Source organism: Piliocolobus tephrosceles, chromosome 14 (assembly GCF_002776525.5).
Source record: "Piliocolobus tephrosceles isolate RC106 chromosome 14, ASM277652v3, whole genome shotgun sequence".
In the NCBI taxonomy this organism is placed as follows: domain Eukaryota; kingdom Metazoa; phylum Chordata; class Mammalia; order Primates; family Cercopithecidae; genus Piliocolobus; species Piliocolobus tephrosceles.
In genome coordinates, this window is record NC_045447.1 from 52,614,469 (window position 1) to 52,639,745 (window position 25,277).

At 36.0% G+C, this 25,277-nt stretch overlaps 1 protein-coding gene across 3 annotated transcripts; it reads left to right on the top strand.

Annotated features, from left to right (window-relative positions):
• The first annotated feature begins 217 nt into the window (after positions 1–217).
• On the top strand, positions 218–25,055 carry C9orf72 (C9orf72-SMCR8 complex subunit). 3 transcript variants are annotated; one of them, XM_023203899.2, is made up of 11 exons: positions 218–375; positions 6,643–7,130; positions 8,212–8,271; positions 11,247–11,342; positions 12,086–12,150; positions 13,448–13,520; positions 15,157–15,273; positions 17,173–17,408; positions 20,912–20,969; positions 22,958–23,067; positions 23,177–25,055. In XM_023203899.2, the coding sequence occupies exons 2-11, from the start codon at positions 6,687–6,689 to the stop codon at positions 23,361–23,363; spliced, it is 1,446 nt and encodes a 481-aa protein (XP_023059667.1). In that variant the 5' UTR covers positions 218–375; positions 6,643–6,686; the 3' UTR covers positions 23,364–25,055. The 3 variants fall into 3 exon arrangements, with proteins under 3 accessions (XP_023059667.1, XP_023059666.1, XP_023059668.1); XM_023203898.2 differs by lacking the exon at positions 218–375 and adding an exon at positions 619–666; XM_023203900.2 differs by lacking the exon at positions 218–375 and adding an exon at positions 619–666 and having other exon boundaries at positions 23,181–25,055.
• The last annotated feature ends 222 nt before the right edge of the window (positions 25,056–25,277 follow it).

The window sequence follows — 25,277 nt, forward strand, 5'->3', positions numbered from 1 at the left end:
AGCGCCCACTGCCTGCCAAGCACAAACAAAACCATTCAAAACCACGAAATCGTCTGCACTTTCTCCGGATCCAGCAGTCTCTCCGATTAAGGTTTGCACACGCTATTGCGCCAACGCTCCTCCCGGGCGCGTCTTAAGATAAAAGAATGGGACAAGTTGCCCCTCCCCCTTTCGCGGGCCTCGTGCGTCAACGTCATCGCATATAGAAAACAGACAAACGTAACCTACGGTGTCCCGCTAGGAAAGAGAGGCGCGTCAAACAGCGACAAGTTCCGCCCACGTAAAAAGATGACGCTTGGTGCGTCAGCCGTCCCTGCTGCCCGGTTCCTTCTCTCTGGGGGCAGGGCCTAGCTAGAGCAGGTGTGGGTTTAGGAGGTGTGTGTATTTGTTTTTCCCACCCTCTCCCCTCTACTTGCTCTCACAGTACTTGCTGAGGGTGAACAAGAAAAGACCTGATAAAGATTAACCAGAAGAAAACAAAGAGGAAAACAACTGCAACTTGAGCTGGAGCTCACGGGACACGCGCTAGGCTCCGGGCCCTGGGCGTGGTCGGGGCGGGCCCGGGGGCGGGTCGGGGGGCGGGGCTGTGGTTGCGGTCCCTGCGCCCGCGGCGGCGGCGGCGGCGGCGGCGGCGGCGGCGGCGGCGGCGCAGGCGGTGGCGAGTGGGTGAGTGAGGAGGCGGCGTCCTGGCCGGTGTCTGTTTGGGGTCCGGTTACCGGGAAGAGACGCGGGTAGCAGCCGGGGCTCTCCTCAGAGCTCGAGACATTTTTACTTTCCCTCACATTTCTCTGACCGAAGTCGGGTGTCCGGCTTTCGCCTCTAGCGACTGGTGGAATTGCCTGCATCTGGGCCCCGGGCTTCGCGGCGGCGCAGGGAGGAGGGATGGGAATCTGGCCTCTTCCTCGCGTTCCCGCCTGCACTGCGCTGCCCGAGCTGTCTCCTTCCCGGGAACCTGCTGGGAGCGCTGCCGCTGCAGGCTCGAGAGAAAGGAGCCTCGGGCACTGAGAGGCCTCGCCCGGAGGAAGGCCGGAGGGCGGGCGGCGCGCGGCTCCTGCGGACCAAGTCTGGGTTCCCTGGGAACCCGAGACGGTCCCTGATGGCGAGGAGATCATGCGGGGTGCTGTAGGGGTGTGGAGACGTCTGCAGAATTTTAGCCCAAGCTTCTAAGGAGTGCTGATGACTTGCATATGAGGGCAGCAATGCCAGTCGGTGTACTCCCTATTCTGTGGGACATGATCTGGTTGCTTCACAGCTCCGAGATGACACAGACTTGCTTAAAGGAAGTGACCATTGTGACTTGGGCATCACTTGACTGATGGTAATCTGTTGCAGAAAGAAGTGCACAGATTACATGTCTGTGTCCACACTGGGTCGGTCTGGCCACGGGAAACACCACAGGCTTTGTATTCAGAAACAGGAGGGAGGTCCTGCACTTTCCCAGGAGGGGTGGCCCTTTCAGATGCAATCGAGATTGTTAGGCTCTGGTAGAGTAGTTGCCTGGTTGTGGCAGTTGGTAAATTCCTATTCAAACTGTTGCCATGCGTCACCAGTTAACAACAAGGGTACACAATCTGTCTGGCATTACTTCTACGTTGTACAGAGGATCAAAAAAAGATACTGTTAGATACGATTTTTCTCAGACTTTGGGAAACTTTTAGCATAATCTGTGAATATCACAGAAGCAAGACTCATATAGGGGATATTAATAACCTGGAGTCCGAATACTTGAAATATGGTGTCATTTGACATGGGCGCTGTTACCTTTGCCAAGCCCTGTCACTTGAGGAAAACCCTCAATCAGTTGGAAACTGCCTCATGCTAACAGTACATCTGAAACAAAAACGAGAGTAGTTACCACATTCCAGATTGTTCACTAAGGCAGCATTTATCTGCTCCAGGAAAAAATTACAAGCAACTTATGAAGTTGATAAAATATTTTGTTTGGCTATGTTGGCACTCCAAAAGTTGCTTTCAAAGAAACAAAGTAAACCAAGGAGGACTTATGTTGTTCAAGTCTGCCCTTGGGCTCTATTCTACGTTAATTAGGTAGTTCCCAGGAGGACTAGATTAGCCTACCTATTGTCTGAGAAACTTGGATCTGTGAGAAATGGGCAAATAGTGATATGAACTTCACCTCCCAGTCTTTCCTGATGTTTAAGATTGAGAAAGTGTTGTGAACTTTGTGGTGCTGTAAGCAGTTCACTGTCCTTAAAGTGGTCCTGGGCAGCTCCTGTTGTGGAAAGTGGACCGATTTAGGATCCTGCTTCGCTTTGGACTGGGAGAAAATAAACAGCATGGTTACAAGTATTGAGAGCCAAGTTGGAGAAGGTGGCTTACACCTATAATGCCAGAGCTTTAGGAGGCAGTCAAGAGGATCACTGGAAGTCAGGAGTTCAAGCCCAACCTGGGCAGCCTAGACCCTGTCTCTACAAAAAATTAAAAACTTAGCCGGGCGTGGTGGTGTGCACCTGTAGTCCTAGCTACTTGGGAGGCTGAGGCAGGAGGATCATTTGAGCCCAGGAATTTGAAGTTACAGGGAGCTACGATCCTGCCAGTGCACTCCAGCCTGGATGACAAAACGAGACCCTGTCTCTAAAAGACAAGAAGTGAGGGCTTTATGATCGTAGAAATTTTGCTTACAATAGCAGTGGACCAACCACCTTTCTAAATACCAATCAGGGAAGAGATAGTTGATTTTTAACAAACGTTTAAAGAAAAAGCAAAACCTCAAACTTAGCACTCTACTAGTCTTAGCAGATGCTAATTAAGGTAATCGTGTCTGCATATATGAGATTATTTTCAGAAAGTGTATTGGGAAACCTCTCATGAACCCTGTGCAACCCTGAGCAAGCCACCGTCTCACTCAGTTTGAATCTTGTGGCTTCCCTCAAAAGACTCTGTGGCTAATGTTTGGTGACTCTCTGGAGTAGCTAGCACTGCATGTACATAGGATAGGTACATAAAACAATTATTGGTTTTGAGCTGATTTTTTTCAGCTGCATTTGCATGTATGGGTTTTTCTCACCAAATACAATGACTTCAAGTGTTAATAAAATAATTGTGCAGCTCTCCTAATTATACTTCTCTGTAACATTTCATTTCTCAGACTATTTCTTTCGGTAGGATTTAAAACTAAGCAATTCAGTATGATCTTTGTCCTTCATTTTCTTTCTTATTCTTTTTTTTTTGAGACAGAGTCTGTCGTGCCATCTCAGCCCATTGCAACCTCCGCCACCTGGGTTCAAGTGATTCTCCTGCCTCAGCCTCCTGAGTAGCTGGGATTACAGGTGCCCGCCACCACACCCAGCTAATTTTTTGTATTTTTAGTAGAGGTGGGGTTTCACTGTGTTGGCCAGGCTGGTCTTGAACTCCTGACCTCAGATGATCCACCTGCCTCGGCCTCCCAAAGAGCTGGGATGATAGGCGTGACCCACCGTGCCCGCCCCATTTTTTTTCTTATTCTGTTAGGAGTGAGAGTGTAACTAGCAGTCTATAATAGTTCAATTTTCGCAACGTGGTAAAAATTTTCCCTGTAATTCAATGAGATTTTGCTTCAGGTCTCAGTTTTGTTTTAGGAAATACTTTTATTTTCAGTTTGATGATGAAATATTAGAGTTGTGATATTGCCTTTATGATTATCTACCTTTTTAACCTAAAAGAATGAAAGAAAAATATGTTTACAATATAATTGTATGGTCGCTTGTTAACTTAATCCATTATGTTGGCCACCAGTTTGCTGTTGTTAGTTATGACAGCAGCAGTGTTATTTCCATTTCAATTCAGATTACATTCCTGCATTTGATCATTGTAAACTGACTGCTTGAATTGCATTAAAAACAGTGGATATTTTAAACAAGCTGTACTGCTTATATCCAGTGCCGTCTCCTAAGACTATTAAATTGATATAACATATTTAAAAGTAAATATTACCTAAATGAATTTTGAAATTAAAAATACACGTGTTAAAACTGTCTTTGTGTTCAACCATAATTGTACATAGTTAGAGTTAACTGTTTTGCCAGGCTCTGTATGCCTACTCATAATGTGATAAAAGCACTCATCTAATGCTCTATAAATAGAAGTCAGTGCTTTCCATCAAACTGAATACTCTTGACAAGATGTGGATAAAATTATTTAAGCAAAATTGTTTACTTTGTCATAGATTTATAGATCAAATGTTAGCTCCCAAAGCAATCATATGGCAAAGATAGGCATATCATAGTTTGCCTATTAGCTGCTTTGTATTGCTATTATGATAGATTTCACAGTTTTAGATCTGCTTAGATGAAAATGTAATTCTTTTTACTTTCAGTCTTAGATACAAGTCTTCAATTATAGTACAATCACACATTACTTAGGAATGCATCATTAGGTGATTTTGTCGTTATGCAAACATCATAGAGTGTACTTACACAAACCTAGGTAGTATAGCCTTTACGTACGTAGGCCATATGGTATAGTCTGTTGCTCCTAGGCTACAAATCTGTACAGCTGTTACTGTATTGAATACTATAGACAATTGTAACACAGTGGTATTTATTTATCTAAATATATCCAACATAGAAAAGGTACAGTTAAAGTATGGTATAAAAGATAATGATATACCTGTATAGGCCACTTACCGTGAATGGAGCTTGCAGGACTAGAAGTTGCTCTGGGTGAGTCAGTAAGTAAGTGGTGAATGAATGTGAAGGCCTAGAACATTACTGTACACACTGTAGACTTTATAAACTAAAACACACACACTTTCACCTAGGCATAGACAGGATTAGGATCATCAGTATCACTCCCTTCCACCTCACTGCCTTCCACCTCCACATCTTGTCCTACTGGAAGGTTTTTAGGGGCAATAACACACATGTAGCTGTCACCTCCTATGATAACAGTGCTTTCTGTTGAATACCTCTTGAAGGACCTGCCTGAGGCTGTTTTACATTTAACTTAAAGAAAAAAATAAGTAGAAGGAGTACACTCTAAAATAACAATAAAAGGTATAGTCTAGTGAATACATAAACCAGCAGCATAGTAGTTTATTATCAAGTGTTGTATACTGTAATAATTGTATGTGCTATACTTTAAGTGACTTGAAAAATTGTACTAAGACCTTATGATGGTTACAGTGTCACTAAGGCGATAGCATATTTTCAGGTCCATTGTAATCTAATGGGACCACCGTCATATATGCAGTCCACCATTGACTGAAATGTTACATGGCACATAACTGTATTTGCAAGAATGATTTGTTTTATATTAATATCACATAGGATGTACCTTTTTAGAGTGATATGTTTATGTGGATTAAGATGTACAAATTGAGCAAGGAGACCAAGAGCCCTTGGTTCTGTCTTGGATGTGAGCTTTTATGCTGTTCTCATCATGTCTGTTTTCTCATTAAATTCAAAGGTTTGAACAGGCCCTATTTAGCCCTTCTGTTTTCTATGTGCTCTAAATAACTAAAGCTTTTAAATTCTAGCCATTTAGTGTAGAACTCTCTTTGCAATGGTGAAATGCTGTATTGGTTTCTTGACTAGCATATTAAATATATTTATCTTTGTATTGATATTTCAATGTCATTTTAAACATCAGGATTGGGCTTTAGTATTCTCATACCCAGAGAGTTCACTGAGGATACAGGACTGTTTGCCCATTTTTTGTTATGGCTCCAGACTTGTGGTATTTCGATGTCTTTTTTTTTTTTTTTTTTTTTTTTTTTTTACCTTTTAGCAGCTTTAAAGTATTTCTGTTGTTAGGTGTTGTATTACTTTTCTAAGATTACTGTAACAAAGCACCACAAACTGAGTGGCTTTAAACAACAGCAATTTATTCTCTCACAATTCTAGAAGCTAGAAGTCCGAAATGGAAGTGTTGATGGGGCATGATCCTCCAAAGAGAGAAGACTCTTTCCTTGCCTCTTCCTGGCTTCTGGTGGTTACCAGCAATCCTGAGCGTTCCTTTGTTGCCTTGTAGTTTCAGCAATCCAGTATCTGCCTTTTGTCTTGACATGGATGTCTACCCCTTGTCTCTGTGTCTCCAAATCTCTCTCCTTATAAACACAGAAGTTATTGGATTAGGCCCCACTCTAATCCAGTGTGACCCCATTTTAACACGATTATACCTATTTCTAAACAAGGTCACATTCACATATACCAGGGGTTAGGAATTGAGCATATCTTTTGCAGGGACAGAATTCAACCCACAAGTGTCAGTCTCTAGCTGAGCCTTTCCCTTCCTGGTTTTCTCGTTTTTAGTTGCTATGGGTTAGGGGCCAAATCTCCAGTCATACTAGACTTGCACATGGACTGGAGATTTGGGAATACTGCGGGTCTATTCTATGAGCTTTAGTATGTAACATTTAATATCAGTGTAAAGAAGCCATTTTTTCAGTTCACTATTTCTTTGAATTTCTTAATGTATGCCCTGAATGTAAGTTACAAGTTACTATATCTCATAAAATGATCATATCAACAGACATTTAATGTGCACCTACTGTGCTAGTTGAATGTCTTTATCCTGATAGGAGATAACAGGCTTCCGCATCTTTGACTTAAGAGGACAAACCAAATATGTCTAAATCATTTGGGGTTTTGATGGATATCTTTAAATTGCTGAACCTAATCATTGGTTTTATATGTCATTGTTTAGATATCTCCGGAGTATTTGGATAATGTGACAGTTGGAATGCAGTGATGTCGACTCTTTGCCCACCGCCATCTCCAGCTGTTGCCAAGACAGAGATTGCTTTAAGTGGTGAATCACCTTTATTAGCAGCTACTTTTGCTTACTGGGACAATATTCTTGGTCCTAGAGTAAGGCATATTTGGGCTCCAAAGACAGAACAGGTACTTCTCAGTGATGGAGAAATAACTTTTCTTGCCAACCACACTCTAAATGGAGAAATCCTTCGAAACGCAGAGAGTGGTGCTATAGATGTAAAGTTTTTTGTCTTGTCTGAAAAGGGAGTGATTATTGTTTCATTAATCTTTGATGGAAACTGGAATGGGGATCGCAGCACATATGGACTATCAATTATACTTCCACAGACAGAACTTAGTTTCTACCTCCCACTTCATAGAGTATGTGTTGATAGATTAACACATATAATCCGGAAAGGAAGAATATGGATGCATAAGGTAAGTGATTTTTCAGCTTATTAATCATGTTAACCTATCTTTTGAAAGCTTATTTTCTGATACATATAAATCTTATTTTTAAATTATATGCAGTGAACATCAAACAATAGATATTATTTATTTTGCATTTATCCTGTTAGATACAAATACATCTGGTCTGATTCCTGTCATCTTCGTATTAACTGTGGAAGGTAGGAAATGGTAGCTCCACATTACAGATGAAAAGCTAAAGCTTAAACAAATACAGAAACTTTTAGATCCTGGATTCTTCTTGGGAACCTTTGACTCTAATACCTTTTGTTTCCCTTTCATTGCACAATCCTGTCTTTCGCTTACTACTATGTGTAAGTATAACAGTTCAAAATAATAGTTTCATAAGCTGTTGGTTATGTAGCCTTTGGTCTCTTTAACCTCTTTGCCAAGTTCCCAGGTTCATAAAATGAGGAGGCTGAACCGCATGGTTCCCAAGAGAATTCCTTTTAATTTTACAGAAATTATTGTTTTCCCCTAAGTCCTATAGTTCAATATATAATGATATTTACATTTCAGTATAGTTTTGATATATCTAAAGAACACATTGAATTCTCCTTCCTGTGTTCCAGTTTGATACTAACCTGGAAGTCCATTAAGCATTACCAATTTTAAAAGGCTTTTGCCCAATAGTAAGAAAAAATAATATCTTTTTAAAAGAATAATTTTTTACTATGTTTGCAGGCTTACTTCCTTTTTTCTCACATTATGAAACTCTTAAAATGAGGAGAATCTTTTAAACATCATGTTTAATTTGAAAAGTGCAAGTCATTCTTTTCCTTTTTGAAACTATGCAGATGTTACATTGACCATTTTCTGTGAAGTTATCTTTTTTTCCCCAGCAGAATAAAGGGTGTTTTGATTTTATTTTGTATTGTTTATAAGAACATGCATTCGTTGGGTTAATTTCCTGCCCCTGCCCCCATTTTTTCCCTAAAGTAGAAAGTATTTTTCTTGTGAACTAAATTACTACACAAGAACATGTCTATTGAAAAATAAGTAAGTATCAAAATGTTGTGGGTTTTTTTTAAATAAATTTTTTCTTGCTCAGGAAAGACAAGAAAATGTCCAGAAGATTATCTTAGAAGGCACAGAGAGAATGGAAGATCAGGTATATGCAGATTGCGTACTGTCAAATATTATTCTCATGGCATGTATCTGTGTAAGGTTGATGGCTACATTTGTGAAGGCCTTGGGGACCTACAGAATAAGCCTTAATGGAGCTTTTATGGAGGTGTACAGAATAAACTGGAGGAAGATTTCCGTATCTTAGACCTGAAGAGTTAAATCAGTAAACAAAGGAAAATAGTAATTGCATCTACAAATTAATATTTGCTCCCTTTTTTTTTCTGTTTGCACAGAATAAATTTTGGATAACTTGTTCATAGTAAAAAATTTAAAAATTGTCTGTGATATGTTCTTTAAGGTACTACTTCTCGAATTTTTTCCTAGAAGTAGCTGTAACAGAAGGAGAGCATATGTACCCCTAAGGTATTTGGGGTATAGGCCCATGTCCAAACAATATTTCTTTTAAGTCTTATGTTGTATCTTTAAGACTCATGCAATTTACGTTTTGTTCCATGATATAACTATTTTAATATTAAAATTTGTCAGTGATATTTCTTACCCTCTCCTCTAGGAAAATGTGCTATGTTTATACTTTGGCTTTGAATGCCCCTGAGGAACAGACACTAGAGTTTGAGAAGCATGGTTACATGGGCGTGGAAATTAAGTACAGACTATTTCAGTGTAAAGCAGAGAAGTTCTTTTGAAGGGGAATCTCCAGTGAAGAAAGGGTTCTTCACTTTTGCTTCCATTTCCTCTTGTGGGTGACCCTCATTGCTCCTTGTAAAACTCCGATATTTTAAACATGGCTGTTTTGCTTTTCTCTGGTTCTTTTTAGCATGAATGAGACAGATGATACTTTTAAAAAGTAATTAAAAAAAAAAATGTGAAAATATACGGCCGTAATACAGAACCCTATGCAGTGATCTCCTTTACCAAATTGTTGTGTTTGTACTTTTGTAGATAGCTTTCCAGTCCAGAGACAGTTATTCTGTGTAAAGGTCTGACTCAACAAGAAAAGATTTCCCTTTACCCAAAGAATGCCAGTCTTTATTTGCTGGTCAATAAGCAGGGTCCCCAGGAAAGGGGTAACTTTCACCAGCCTCTAACCCACTGGTTATTAGTAAACTAATTAAGTAGACTTATCTCAAAATGAGGAAACTTAAAACCAAGTAAAATTCTGCTTTTACTGGGATTGTGTTTTTTGAAACCAGAAACGTTTACTTAAGTTGACTACTATTAATGAGTTTTGGTCTCTCTTTTAAGTACTCTTCTTAAAAATGTTATCCTACTGCTGAGAAGTTCAAGTTTGAGAAGTACAAGGAGGAATAGCAACTTGAGAGATTTTCTTTTAGAGCCTCTTCTGTATTTAGCCCTGTAGGAATTTTTTTTTTCCCCAAGATTATTCTTCATGAAAAGGAGGAGTTGCGTTTTGATTGAGTTCTTGCAAATCTCACAACGACTTTATTTTGAACAATACTGTTTGGGGATGATGCATTAGTCTGAAACAACTTCAGTTGTAGCTGTCATGTGATAAAATTGCTTCCCAGGGAAGGAAATTTAGCACGGATCTAGTCATTATTCTTGTTAGATTGAATGTGTTAATCATAGTTGTAAACAGGCATGATAATTATTACTTTAAAAACTGAAAACAGTGAATAGTTAGTTGTGGAGGTTACTAAAGCATGATTTTTTTTAAATAAAACTTTCAGCATTTTGCAAATAGGCATATGGTTTAGGATAGAACTTCCAGAGGTAGCATCACATTTAAATTCTCAAGCAACTTAGTAATACGAGGCTCTGAAAAACTGGTTAAAGTTACTCCAGAAATGGCCCTGGGTCTGACAGAGATTCTAACTTAAAGATGCATATGAAGACTGAATAAAATCATTTTATACAATAAGTGAGGAAAACCAACTACTGTTGAATTCATCTTAATGTATGATTTTAAAAATATGTTTAGCTCAAAATTCATAGACATTTGACAATTTCATTTATATCTCAAAAAGTTGACTTATCCAAGTTGATCACAAAACTGATGAGACTGGTGGTGGTAGTGAATAAATGAGGGACCACCCATATTTGAGCCACTTTACATTTGTGATGTGTTATACTGAATTTTCAGTTTGATTCTATAAACTACCAATTTCAAAATTACAATTTCAAGGTGTAATAAGTAGTATTGAAATAGGTCTAAAGGGAACTTTTCTGTTTTAAAAGATTCTTAAACTATATGTGCTGATGTTGATTTGCATTTGGGTAGATTACACTCTTATGAATACGGAGGTTAGGTATTGATTCAGGTTTTCCTTACCTATTTGGTAAGGATTTCAAAGTCTTTTTGTGCTTGATTTTCCTCGTTTTTAAATATGAAACATATTGATGACTTTTAATTAACAAATGTTTTATCTCGAATAAATTTTAAAGGAGATCTCTTCTAAAAGAGATATGATGACTTAATTATTGCATATAACAGTAAATGATAAACCAATGATCATACTCTCTAAAGAATAAAATCGAGCTTTAGGGCCGGGCATGGTGGCTCATGCCTGTAATCCCAGCACTTTGGAAGGCCGAGGCGGGCAGATCACCTGAGGTCAGGAATTCGACACCAGCCTGGCCAACAGGGCAAAACCCTGTCTCTACTACAAATACAAAAATTAGCTGGGCATGGTGGCAGCCCCTGTAGTCCCAGCTACTTGGGAGACTGAGACAGGAGAGTCACTCAAACGCGAGAGGCAGAGGTTGCAGTAAGCTGAGATCACACCATTGCACTCCAGCCTGGGCAACAAGAGCAAAACTCCTTCTCAAAAAAAAAAGAATAAAAGTGAGCTTTGGATTTTGGATTGCGTATAAATCCTTTAGACAAGTAGTAGACTTGTTTGATATTGTGTTTGAACAAATTATGAAGTATTTTCATCAAAGAATGTTATTGTTTGCTGTTATTTTTATTTTTTATTGCCCAGCTTCTCTCATATTAATTATGTGATTTTCTTCACTTCATGTTACTTTATTGTGCAGGGTCAGAGTATTATTCCAATGCTTACTGGAGAAGTGATTCCTGTAATGGAACTGCTTTCATCTATGAAATCACACAGTGTTCCTGAAGAAATAGATGTAAGTTTTTGTATTTTTAAATGAGAGCAATTATACCCTTTATCAGTTTTTTGGGGTTATATTATTATTATGTATATTATTAATATTCTAATTTTAATACTAAGCACTTCATCATACGTACTATCCACATGCAGTATTAGCCACTTTAACAGATAAGCACACACAAAATCCTGGAATTTATGGCAAAACAGAGGCATTTTTGATCAGTGATGACAAAATTAAATTTATTTTGTTTATTTCAATACTTTTATAATTCCCGAAAGTGGGAGGATCCCAGCTCTTATAGGAGCAATTAATATTTAATGCAGTACCTTTTGAAACAAAACTGTGTGCCAAAGCAGTAGCCATTAATGGAAGTTGACTTATAGTCACAAATTTAGTTTCCTTAATCATTTGTTGAGGATGTTTTGAATCACACACTCTGAGTGTTAAGAGATATCTTTAGGAAACTATTCTTGTTGTTTTCTGATATTGTCATTTAGGTTATTCTCCTGATTCTGACAGCTCAGAAGAGGAAGTTGTTCTTGTAAAAATTGTTTAACCTGATTGACCAGCTTTCACATTTGTTCTTCTGAAAGCTGATGGTAGTGCACAGAGATTGTTTTATGGGGAGTCTTGATCCTCAGAAATGAAGGCAGTGTGTTATATTGAATCCAGACTTCAGAAAACTTGTATATTGAAAGTGTTTTTTCAACACTATGTTATAGCCAGACTAATTTTTTAATTTTTTTGATGCATTTTAGATAGCTGATACAGTACTCAATGATGATGATATTGGTGACAGTTGTCATGAAGGCTTTCTTCTCAAGTAAGAATTTTTCTTTTCGTAAAACCTGGATGAAGCATATGTTCACCTATGACAAGATTTGGAAGGAAGAAAATAACAGACTGTCTACTTAGATTGTTCTAAGGACAACATTGCATATTTGAATTGTTGCTTAAATTTGTGTTATTTTTCACTCATTATATTTCTATAATATATTTGATGTTATTCCATTTGCTATTTAAAGAAACTGAGTTTCCATAGTTCCCAGACAAGAAATCATGGCCCCTTGCTTGATTCTGGTTTCTTGTTTTACTTCTCATTAAAGCTGAAAGAACCTTTTCAAATTAAGTTGTACTGTAGATGAACTTAAGTTATTCAGGCCTAGAAAAAAATTATTCATATTTATACTGATCTTTTTCCATCCAGCAGTGGAGTTTAGTACTTAAGAGTTTGTGCCCTTAAACCAGACTCCCTGGGTTAATGCTGTGTACCCGTGGGCAAGGTACCTGAATTCTCTATACACCTATTTCCTCATCTGTAAAATGGCAATAATAATAATAGTACCTAATGTATAGGGTTGTTATAAGCATTGAGTAAGATAAATAATATAAAGCACTTAAACAGTGCCTGGAACATAAGAACACTTAATAATAGCTAATAGCTAGCATTTTCTATTTACATTTCTTCTAAGGAAAAGGATAACAGAAATAGCCAATATTTGTTGAGTGCCTACATGTTAGTGCCTATACTAGGTGCTTTACATGTATTATCTTATATTCTATTTTAATGTTTCTTCACAGTTGCAGATTATCATGAAATTTCATTTTTAAGAAAAGAGAAGTAAAAGGATAAAGTATTCACTTTTATGTCCACAGTCTTTTCCTTTAGGCTCATGATGGAGTATCAGAGGCATGAGTGTGTTTAACCTAAGAGCCTTAATGGCTTAAATCAGAAGCACTTTAGTTCTGTATCTGTTCAGTGTCAGCCTTTCATACATCATTTTAAATCCCATTTGACTTTAAGTAAATCACTTAATCTCTCTACATGTCAATTTCTTCAGCTATAAAATGATGGTATTTCAATACATAAATACATTAATTAAATGATATTTTACAAACTAATTGGGCTGTTTTAAGGCTCAATAAGAAAATTTCTGTGAAACGTCTCTAGAAAATGTAGGGTTCTATACAAATAAAAGATAATATTATGCTTATATCTTCAGTGTTTATCATGTAAAGCTATTCTGAGTTATTTGAAGAGCTCACCTACTTTTTTTTGTTTTTAGTTTGTTAAATTGTTTTATAGGCAATGTTTTTAATCTGTTTTCTTTAACTTACAGTGCCATCAGCTCACACTTGCAAACCTGTGGCTGTTCCGTTGTAGTAGGCAGCAGTGCAGAGAAAGTAAATAAGGTAGTTTATTTTATAATCTAGCAAATGATTTGACTCTTTAAGACTGATGATATATCATGGATTGTCATTTAAATGGTAGGTTGCAATTAAAATGATCTAATAGTATAAGGAGGCAATGTAATCTCATCGAATTGCTGAGGCAACTTGTGGCAACAGTGAGTTTGAAATAAAGTGAATAGGAGTCATTTATCAGTTTATTTTGATAACTTGTAAATACCAGTGTCAGATGTATATAAATGGTTTTGAGAATATATTAAAATCAGATATTTAAAAAAATATTACTCTTCTATTTCCCAATGTAATCTTTAACAAATCTGAAGGTAGTGTACTTTCGGTACTAGTTCTGAAGAAATGTTACTTGTTTATTCATCTTGATTTCATTGTCTTGGCTTTCCTTCTAAATCTATCTCTTCTTGGGAGCTATTGGGATTAAGTGGTCATGGATGATTATACTTTATTCAGTAATGTTTCTGACCCTTTCCTTCAGTGCTACTTGAGTTAATAAAGGATTAATGAACAGTTACATTTCCAAGCATTAGCTAATAAACTAAAGGATTTTGCCCTTTTCTTCACTGACCATTAGTTAAAAACAGTTCAGAGATAAGTACATGTATCTTTCAATTTTAGCAAACCTAATTTTTTAAAAGAAGTTTTACATAGAAAATATGTTGGAAATGATTATTTACTTTACAAAGATATTCATAATTTATTTTTTCTGTAACTAGCTACTTTGTATATTTACATGAGCCTTAATTTATCAAAATTATATTTCTCATATAACCATTTATGAGAGCTTAGTATACCTCTGTCATTAAATTGCATCTGCGGACTAGTGATCTTATTACTTCTGTCACCTCAAACAGGTGGCTTCCCGTCTGTGACCTCCAAAGCCTTAGGTTCCACAGAGTGAGTGCTAAGCTGCTTTATGAAGGGAGAAAGGCTCCATAGTTGGATTTTTTGGTTTTCGTTTTGTTTTTGTTTTTAACATTTTTCCTGTCCTCCATCCACTTGAGGCAGAATAGCTTACCTTTTATCTTGTTTTAATTTGAGAAAGAAGTTGCCACTGCTCTACATTGAAAACCACTGCTTTAACATAATAACTCTGAATATGGTTTGAATTTCAAGATAGTGAATGCCTTTTTATTTTTACTAATACAGCTGTAGGTCAAATATTAGATTTCTAAACCCCACCCAATGACCTCCTTATTTTAAATCAAATTCTATAATTAATTGTCTTCTTATTGGAGGATCTGGACATTCTTTGATGTTTCTTACAACAAATTTCACATGTAGACCCACTAAACAGAAGCTATAAAGGTTCCATGGTCAAATAAGTCTGAGAAAGTCTGCATATTATATAATTCACCTGAAGAGTCACAGTATGTACCCAAATGTTAAAGGTTTTGAGATGGCATACAGTAGATTTACCAAGCATTTTCTAAATTTATTTGACCACAGAATCCCTATTTTAAGCAACAACTGTTACATCCCATGGGTTCCAGGTGACTAAAGAATACTTATTGCTTAGGATATGTTTTATTGATAATAACAATTCAAATGTCAGATATCTTTCATAAGCAGATCAGTGGTCTTTTTAAAACTTCATATTTTAATGCTAAAATCTTTTCTTTTGTAGATAGTCAGAACGTTATGCCTTTTTCTGACTGCAGCAGAGAGAAAATGCTCCAGGTTATGTGAAGCAGAATCATCATTTAAATATGAGTCAGGGCTCTTTGTACAAGGCCTGCTAAAGGTATAGTTTCTACTTAACACAAGTGAAACCAATTTTCTAAAATCATTTTTGAGACTCTTTGTAGACAAATGTTAAATATTAGCATTTAATGTATCTCATATTGACATGCCCAGTGACTGACTTCCTTTACACAGTTCTGTGCATAGACTATATGTCTTATGGATTTATAGTTAGTATCATCAGTGTAACACCAGAGAACACCCTTTGTTTTCCAAGTGGGTCCCTGTACCTACATGTCTAGCATCAGTTGTTTTTTTTGTTTTTTTGAACACATGCTTAAATCAGGTTGCACATCTAAATTAAGATCATTTCTTTTTTTTTTTGTCTTTTTTTTTTTTTTTTTTTTTTCCTTTTCATGGAGAACGGGGTCTCGCTGTATTACCCAGGCAGGTCTCGAACTCCTGGGCTCAAGCTATCCTCCCGCCTCTGCCTCCCTGAGAGCTGGGATTACAGGTGTGAGCCACCGCGCCCGGCCTAAAATAAGATCATTTCTTTTTAACTAAATAGATTTGAATTTTATTGAAAAAAATTTTAAAACATCTTTAAGAAGCATATAGGATTTAAGCAATTCCTATGTATGTGTACTAAAATATATATTCCTATATATAATATATATATTTCTATATATAATATATATTAGAAAAAACTTGTAGTTTTCTTTCATTTGAGTCTACTGTTCAAGGAGCGAAACAGAGAAATGTAAATTAGCAATTATTTACAATAATTAAAGGGAAGAAAGTTGTTCACCTTGTTGGATCTATTATTGTTGTTTGAATTATAGTCCTAAGTCGTGAAGAAATGGCTTTCCTAATGGTTATGTGATTGTCTCATAGTGACTACTTTCTTGAGGATGTAGCCACAGCAAAATGAAATTAAAAAAATTTAAAAATTGTTGCAAATAAAAGTTATATTAGGCTTTTGTGCAATTTCAATAATGTGCTGGTATGAACTCAGAATGGTAGTATTTAAATATAGAAACTAGTTAAAGGAAACACAGTTTCTATTTGAGTTATACAAATCTGTAAATTAGAACTTCTCCTGTTAAGGCATTATAAAGTGCTTAATACTTTTGTTTCCTCAGCACCCTCTCATTTAATTATATAATTTTAGCGCTGAAAGGGACCTATACCAGATGTGTAAATTTCAAAACTATGATCTAATGAAAAAATATTTAATAGTTCCCCATGCAAATACAAATTATATAGTTTTCTGGAAAATACCTTTGACATTATACAAAGATGATTATCACAGCATTATAAAAGTGAAAAAATGGAAATAGCCTCTTTCTTGTGTTCTGTTCACAGCATATGACACAGTACCTCATATGCAGTAGGTTATTATTACCTGGTAACTGGCTACCCCAACTGATTAGGAAAGAAGTAAATTTGTTATTTATAAAAATACATGTTCATTGAGATGCATAGAATAATTAAGAAATTAAAAGACACTTGTAATTTCAAATCCAGTGAATACCCACTGTTAATATTTGGCATATCTCTTTCTAGTCTTTTTTTCTCTTTTGCATGTATTTTCTTTAAGACTCCCACCCCCACTGGATCATCTCTGCACATTCTAATCTGCTTTTTTCACAGCAGATTCTAAGCCTCTTTGAATATCAACACAAACTTCAACAACTTCATCTTTAGATGCTAAATAATAAATTCATTTTTATTTACTTAACCACTTCCTTTGGATGCTTAGGTTATTCTGATGTTTTGCTATTAAAACCAATGCTATACTGAACACTTCTGTCACTAAAACTTGAACACATTCATGAATAATTTCTTAGGATAAATTTTTAGAGATGGATTTGCTAAATCAAAGACCATTTTTAAAAAATTGAAAAACAATTATATAATTTGGCATGTAAGACAGTACATTTTCCTTTTATTTTGACAGGATTCAACTGGAAGCTTTGTGCTGCCTTTCCGGCAAGTCATGTACGCTCCATATCCCACCACACACATAGATGTGGATGTCAATACTGTGAAGCAGATGCCACCCTGTCATGAACATATTTATAATCAGCGTAGATACATGAGATCCGAGCTGACAGCCTTCTGGAGAGCCACTTCAGAAGAAGACATGGCTCAGGATACGATCATCTACACTGACGAAAGCTTTACTCCTGATTTGTATGTAATGCTCTGCCTGCTGGTACTGTAGTCAAGCAATGTGAAACTGTGTCTTTTACGAATAAAAACAAAACAGAAGTTGCATTTAAAAAGAAAGAAATATTACTAGCAAAATTATGCTTGAAGTAACATTTAATCAAGCATTTTTTTCTTAAATGTTCTTCTTTTTCCATACAATTGTGTTTACCCTAAAATAGGTAAGATTAACCTTTAAAGTAAATATTTAACTATTTGTTTAATAAATATATATTGAGCTCCTAGGCACTGTTCTAGGTACTGGGCTTAATAGTGGCTAACCACACAGCTCCAGCCCCTACATTGCATAGAGTCTATTGTATAACAGTTACTGAATGGACTTACTAACAAAACCAGAGAAGTAATTCTAAATCTTTTTTTTCTTGATATATGAATATAAAATACAACAAAACTGTTAAAATATATTAATAGAGCGTTGTTTTACTTTGCATTTTATATTGTTACTCACTTCATATTTAAAAAAAAAAAAAAACAGTCTGATCAGGAAATTTAAAAGGAAAAGTAATGATAATTAATTGAGCATGGACCCAACTTGAAAAGAAAAAAAAGGATGATGATAAATCTGTAATCCTAAAACCCTAAGTAAACAGTTAAATGATGTTCTGAAATCAGGAAAAGAATTATAGTGTACTTTTGTGGTTCTCTTTTATTAGTTGAAAAAAGGCACAGTAGCTCATGCCTGTAAGAACAGAGCTTTGGGAGTCCAAGGCAGGCAGATCACTTGAGGCCAGGAGTTCCAGACCAGCCTGGGCAACATAGTGAAACCCCATCTCTACAAAAAATAAAAAAAAAATTAGTTGAATGTGTTTCTGTGTGCCTATAATCCTAGCTATTCAGAAAGCTGAGGCAGGAGGATCTCTTGAGCCCAGGAGTTTGAGGTTACATGGAGTTATGATGTGCCAGTGTATTCCAGCCTACGGGACAACGAGACTCTATCTTGTTAAAAAAAAAAAAAAAAAAAAGGGCTTGGAATAATATTTGACATATAGAAGGTAACAACAGTAAGTGTTAACTGTGATAACCCAGGTATAAGTGTGTAAGGTAATAGAAAAATTGGGGCAAACAACCCTGACCTGTCTCTCTACAGAATAAGTTTGAGTTTAGGCAACAGACATGTGGAGCACCAGTAATTACACACTAAGTGTTAACCAAAAGCGTTGAATAGTAACATCTTGTTCAAGGGACCCCCAGCCTTGTATATGTCAAGGTGCAGAAAGATGACTTAATATAGGACCCATTTTTTCCTAGTTCTCCAGAGTTTTTATTGGTTCTTGAGAAAGTAGTAGGGGAATTGTTTTAGAAAATGAATTGGTCAAACTGAAATTCCATGTCAGTAAGTTTTTATATATTGGTAAATTTTGGTAGACATGTAGAAGTTTTCTAATTAATCTGTGCCCTGAAACATTTTCCTTTTTCCTAAAGTGCTTAGTATTTTTTCCCTTTTTTGATTGCTTGCTTGGGAGCTTTTTTGAGGAAATTTAGTGAACTGCAGAATGAGTTTGCAACCATTTAGTATTTTTGTTTTGTGTTTTAGAGGAGGTATGTGTATTTTAACATTTCTTAATCATTTCTAGCCAGCTATGTTTGTTTTGCTGATTTGACAAACTATAATTAGACAGCTATTCTCATTTTGCTGATCATGACAAAGTAATATCCTGAATTTTTAAATTTTGCATCCAGCTACTCAGGAGGTTGAGGTGGGAGGATTGCTTGAGCCCAGGAGGCAGAGGTTGCAGCAAGCTGAGATCATGCCACTGCACTCCAGCGTGGGCAATAGAGTGAGACCCTGTCTCAAAAAGAAAAACAAAAATAATCCTAAACAAACTAGGCATTGAAGGAATATGCCTCAAAAAAATAAGAACCATCTATGGAGACCCACAGATGGCAGATTGGCAGACCCACAGCCAATATCTTACCAAATGGGCAAAAGCTGGAAGTATTCTCCTTGAGAACCGTAACAAGACAAGGATGCCCACTCTCACCACTCCTTTTCAGCATAGTTCTGGAAGTCCTAGCCAGAGCAGTCAGGAAAGAGAAAGAAAGGAAAGGCATTCAGATAGGAAGAGAAGAAGTCAAATATTTCTGCTTGCAGGCAGTATAATTCTATACCTAGAAAATCCCATAGTCTCTGCCCAGAAGCTCCTAGATCTGTTAAAAATTTCAGCAAAGTTTTAGCATTGTCTGTACTCCAACAGCTTCCAAGATGAGAGTGAAATCAGGAACACAGTCCCATTCACAATAGCTGCAAAAAGAATAAAATACCTCAGAATCCAGCTAACCAGGGAGGTGAAACATCTCTACGAGAATTACAGAACGCTGCTGAAAGAAATCAGAGATGACACAAACAAATGGAAATGTTGTTTTGAACACCTTGCTTTATCTAATTCACTTATGACTAAGATATTCATTCAGTGGAACAAGTATAATGAATCAGACCACTCGACTTAAATATAAGCCTTATTCTCTTTCCAGAGCCCAAGAAGGGGCACTATCAGTGCCCAGTCAATAATGATAAAATGCTGTTATGTTTCCCCTTTACTGTTTCTTTCTTCTGTAGTGTGGTACACTCATTTCTTAAGATTAGAAAATTTGAACTACCTTCCTATTTGCTTCTGCACACCCCCATTCTCTTTTTTTGCCACTCCGGTCAGGTATAGGATGATCCGAACCACTTTCAGTTAAAACCTCCTTCCCTTATTAAATGTTCTCTTACCACTCTGGCCTGAGTAAAACCTAGGGAAAATGGAAGAGAAAAGATGAAAGGGAGGTGGGGCCTGGGAAGGAAATAGTCTTGTTTGTGTGTTTGTTTTAGCACCTACTATATCCTAGGTGCTGTGTTAGGCACACATTATTTTAAGTGGCCATTATATTGCTACATCTCACTCTGGTCATTGCCAAGGTAGGTAGTACTTTCTTGGATAGTTGGTTCATGTTACTTATAGATAGTGGACTTGTTGAGGCAAACCCAATGGATAATCGTCTGAGTGTGTTCTCTAATCTCACTCAGATTTTTCTTCATATTTTTTGGTTTGTTTTGGTTTTTGATAGTGGTGGTTGTGTGCTTATTTTTGTTGCTGGCTTGTTTTTTTGTTTTGTTTTTGAGATGGCAAGAATTGGTAGTTTTATTTATTAATTGCCTAAGGGTCTCTACTTTTTTTAAAAGATGAGAGTACTAAAATAGATTGATAGGTACATACATACCCTTATTGGGGACTGCTTATATTCTTTAGAGAAAAAAATTACATATTAGCCTGACAAACACCAGTAAAATGTAAATATATCCTTGAGTAAATAAGTGAATGTATACTTTGTATCTCCAAATATATACATCTATATTCTTACAAATATGTTTATATGTAATACCAATTTATAAGAACTTAAAATGTTGGCTCAAGTGAGGGATGGTGGAAAGTAGCATTATATAGCCATTTCAACATTTGAACTTTTTTCTTCATTTTCTTCTTCAGGAATATTTTTCAAGATGTCTTACACAGAGACACTCTAGTGAAAGCCTTCCTGGATCAGGTAAATGTTGAACTTGAGATTGTCAGAGTGAATGATATCACATGTTTTCTTTTTTAATATATCTTACAATGCCTGTTCTATATGTGTATGTGTGTGTGTGTGAATATATATATATATATATATATATATATATTTTTTTTTCCCCCTGCATCATGCCCCAGAGTTCTGCTGAGCAATTGCAGTGAAGTTAGTTACACTACAGTTCTCAGAAGAGTCTGAGGGGATGTCAGGTGCATCATTACATTGGATGCCTCTTGTCCTAGATTTATGTTTCAGGAATTCAGACCTATGTTTACAATATAATAAATATTATTGCTGTCTTTTATAGATAAAATAATAAGATATAAACTTGAGCACAACTACTGTTTTTTGAAACATAGAGTTCATGGTTTACATGTATCAAAGTGAAATCTGAGTTAGCTTTTACAGATATAATATATACATATATATGTCCTACAATGTTTGTACTATATATGTAGTACAAGTATATATGTGTGTGTGTGTATGTATAGAACAAGTATATGTATATATTACTGGCACTGTAGGATATATATGTTTATATGTTAAAAATATAAATATATGTTTTTATATAACATATACATATGTTAAATATATAACATATACTTTATATATGACAAATAGAGTATAATATATATATATTTTTACATATATAAAACATGATAGAATTAAGAATTAAGTCCTAATCTGTTTTATTAGGTGTTTTTTGTAGTGTCCGGTCTTTCTAAAGTGTGTAAATGATTTTTCCTTTTGACTTTTTAATTTAATGACTTAATATTAACAATTAAGGATGCAGCATTCCATACTTCAAACAACAAACATTTTAATTCAAGCATTAACCTATAACTCAAGTAAGTTTTTTTTTTGTGTGTGTGAGAAAGGGAGGTTGTTTATTTGCCTGAATTGAGTCAAAAATATTTTTGAAACATCATGTACTTATTTAAATGAGAACATTTTTATTGTTTCATTCTTTTAAAAAATATCTACTTAATTACACAGTTGAAGGAAATTGTAGATTATATGGAACTTATTTCTTAATATATTACAGTTTTGTTATAATAACATTCTGGGGATCAGGCCAGGAAACTGTGTCATAGATAAAGCTTTGAAATAATGAGATCCTTATGTTTACTAGAAATTTTGGATTGAGATCTATATGGTCTGTGACATATTGCAAAGTTCAAGGAAAATTCGTAGGCATGGAATTTCATGCTTCTCAAACTGAAAATCCCTCCCACTGTCCACCTCATCACATGCACACATTCCACCCCTTGCAAAAGTACAGATATATGAATGTCTCAAAACCATAGGCTCATCTTCTAGAAGCTTCAATGTTATTTGAAGATTTGGACAGAAGAAGTTAAGAAATATGAAATACCTTACATATGAGTTTTAATAGTGAAACAAACATGGATGTATTCTGAAGTAGAATGCAAAATTTGAGTGCATTTTTCAAGATAAATCAGAAAACTTCAAAAAACTATCAGATTGGCCGGATATGGTGGCTTATGCCTGTAATCCTAGCACTTTGGGAGGCCGAGGTGGGTGGATCACGAGGTCAGGAGATCGAGACCATCCTGCCAACATGGTGAAACCCCGTCTCTACTAAGTATACAAAAATTAGCTGGGCGTGACAGCACGTGCCTGTAATCCCAGCTACTTGGGAGGCTGAGGCAGGAGAATCGCTTGAACCCGGGAGGTGGAGGTTGTCGTGAGTCAAGATCACACCACTGCACTTCAGCCTGGTGACAGAGCTAGACTCCATCTCAAAAAAAAAAAAAAAAGAAGTCAGATTGTTCCTACACCCAGTGCTTCTATACCACACTCCTATTAGGGGGCATCAGTGGAAATGGTTAAGGAGATGTTTAGTGTGTATTGTCTGCCAAGGACTGTTAACACTGTCATAGAAATATTGCTGTACAAGTAGAATGTGAGCAAATTATGTATTGAAATGGTTCCTCTCCCTGCAGGTCTTTCAGCTGAAACCTGGCTTATCTCTCAGGAGTACTTTCCTTGCACAGTTTCTACTTGTCCTTCACAGAAAAGCCTTGACACTAATAAAATATATAGAAGATGATACGTGAGTAAAACTCCTACCTTTGTACATTGTTTTTTGTTTTGTTTCCTTTGTACATTTTCTATATCATAATTTTTGCTTTTTTTTTTTTTTTTTTTTTCATTACTTTCAGGCAGAAGGGAAAAAAGCCCTTTAAATCTCTTCGGAACCTGAAGATAGACCTTGATTTAACAGCAGAGGGCGATCTTAACATAATAATGGCCCTGGCTGAGAAAATTAAACCAGGCCTACACTCTTTTATCTTTGGAAGACCTTTCTACACTAGTGTACAAGAACGAGATGTTCTAATGACTTTTTAAATGTGTAACTTAATAAGCCTATTCCATTACAATCGTGATCGCTGCTAAAGTAGCTCAGTGGTGTGGGGAAACATTCCCCTGGATCATACTCCAGAGCTCTGCTCGGCAATTGCAGTTAAGTAAGTTACACTACAGTTCTCACAAGAGTCTGTGAGGGGATGTCAGGTGCATCATTACATTGGATGTCTCTTTTCCTAGATTTATGCTTTTGGGATACAGACCTGTGTTTACAATATAATAGATATTATTGCTGTCTTTTAAATATATAATAATAGGATATAAACTTGACCATAACTACTGTTTTTTTGAAATATATGATTCATGGTTTACATGTATTAAGGTGAAATCTGAGTTCGCTTTTACAGATTTTAGTTGACTTTCTGTCTTTTGGCGTTGTTTGGTGTGTGGAATTACTGTCATACTTCTGCAATCAACTGAAAATTAGAGCCTTTAAATGATTTCAGTTCCACAGAAAGAAAATGAGCTTGAACATAGGATAAGCTTTAGAAAGAGAATTGATCAAGCAGATGTTTAATTGGAATTGATTATTAGATCCTGCTTTGTGGATTTAGTCCTCGGGATTCAGTCTGTAGAAATGTCTGATAGTTCTCTATAGTCTGTGCTCATGGTGAACCACAGTTAGGATGTTTTGTTTGTTTTATTGTTGTTGCTATTGTTGATGTTCTATATAGTTGAGCTCTGTAAAAGGAAATTGTATTTTATGTTTTAGTAGTTGTTGCCAACGTTTAAAATTAATTTTCATTATTTTTGAGCCAAATTGAAATGTGCACCTCCTGTGCCTTTTTTTCCTTGGAAAATCGAATTACTTGGAACAAGTTCAGATTTCACTGGTCAGTCGTTTTCATCTTGTTTTCTTCTTGCAGAGTCTTACCATGTACCTGCTTTGGCAATCATTGTAACTTTGAGATTATAAAATGCATTAGGGAATATATTAACTAATAAGAACTTTTTTTTCAGGAACAGAAAATAGTTCCTTGAGTACTTCTTTCTTACATTTCTGCCCATGTTTTTGAAGTTGTTGCCATTTGCCTGCAATAGGCTATAAGGAATAGCAGGAGAAACTTTACTGAAGTGTTATTTTTCTAGGTGCTACTTTGGCAGAGCTAAGTGGTCTGTTTCTTTTGTTTCCTTAATGCGTTTGGACCATTTTGCTTGCTGTAAAATAACTGATTAATATAATTCTAACACAATATTGACATTGTAGTGTACACAAACACAAATATTTTATTTAAAACTGGAAGTAACATAAAAGGGAGAATATATTTATAGGAAAGGGATAAAGGTAATAGAGCCCTTCCGTCCCCCAACCACCAAATTTACACAACAAAATGACATGTTCTAATGTGAAAGGTCATAATAGCTTTCCCATCATTAATCAGAAAGATGTGGGCAGCTTGATTTTTTAGACAACCCCTGAACTAGATGACTGTTGTACTGTAGCTCAGTCATTTAAAAAATATATAAATACTATCTCGTAGTGTCCCATACTGTGTTTTTTACATGATAGATTCTTATTTAAGTGCTAACTGGTTATTTTCTTTGGCTGGTTTATTGTACTGTTATACACAATGTAAGTTGTACAGTGAAATAAGTTATTAAAGCATGTGTAAACATTGTTATATATCTTTTCTCCTAGATGGAGAATTTTGAATAAAATATATTTGAAATTTTTCCTCTTTCACTTGTTCGTTCAGAAGAAAATACTATGATATTTGAAGACCGATCAGCTTCTGTTCAGCTGACAGTCATGCTGGATCTAAACTTTTTTTAAAATTAATTTTGTCTTTTCAAAGAAAAAATATTTAAAGATCCTTTATAATGTAATCTATGTTAAAAAAACTTTCTGCCTAACTCTCTGGATTTCATTTTGATTTTTCAAATTATATATTAATA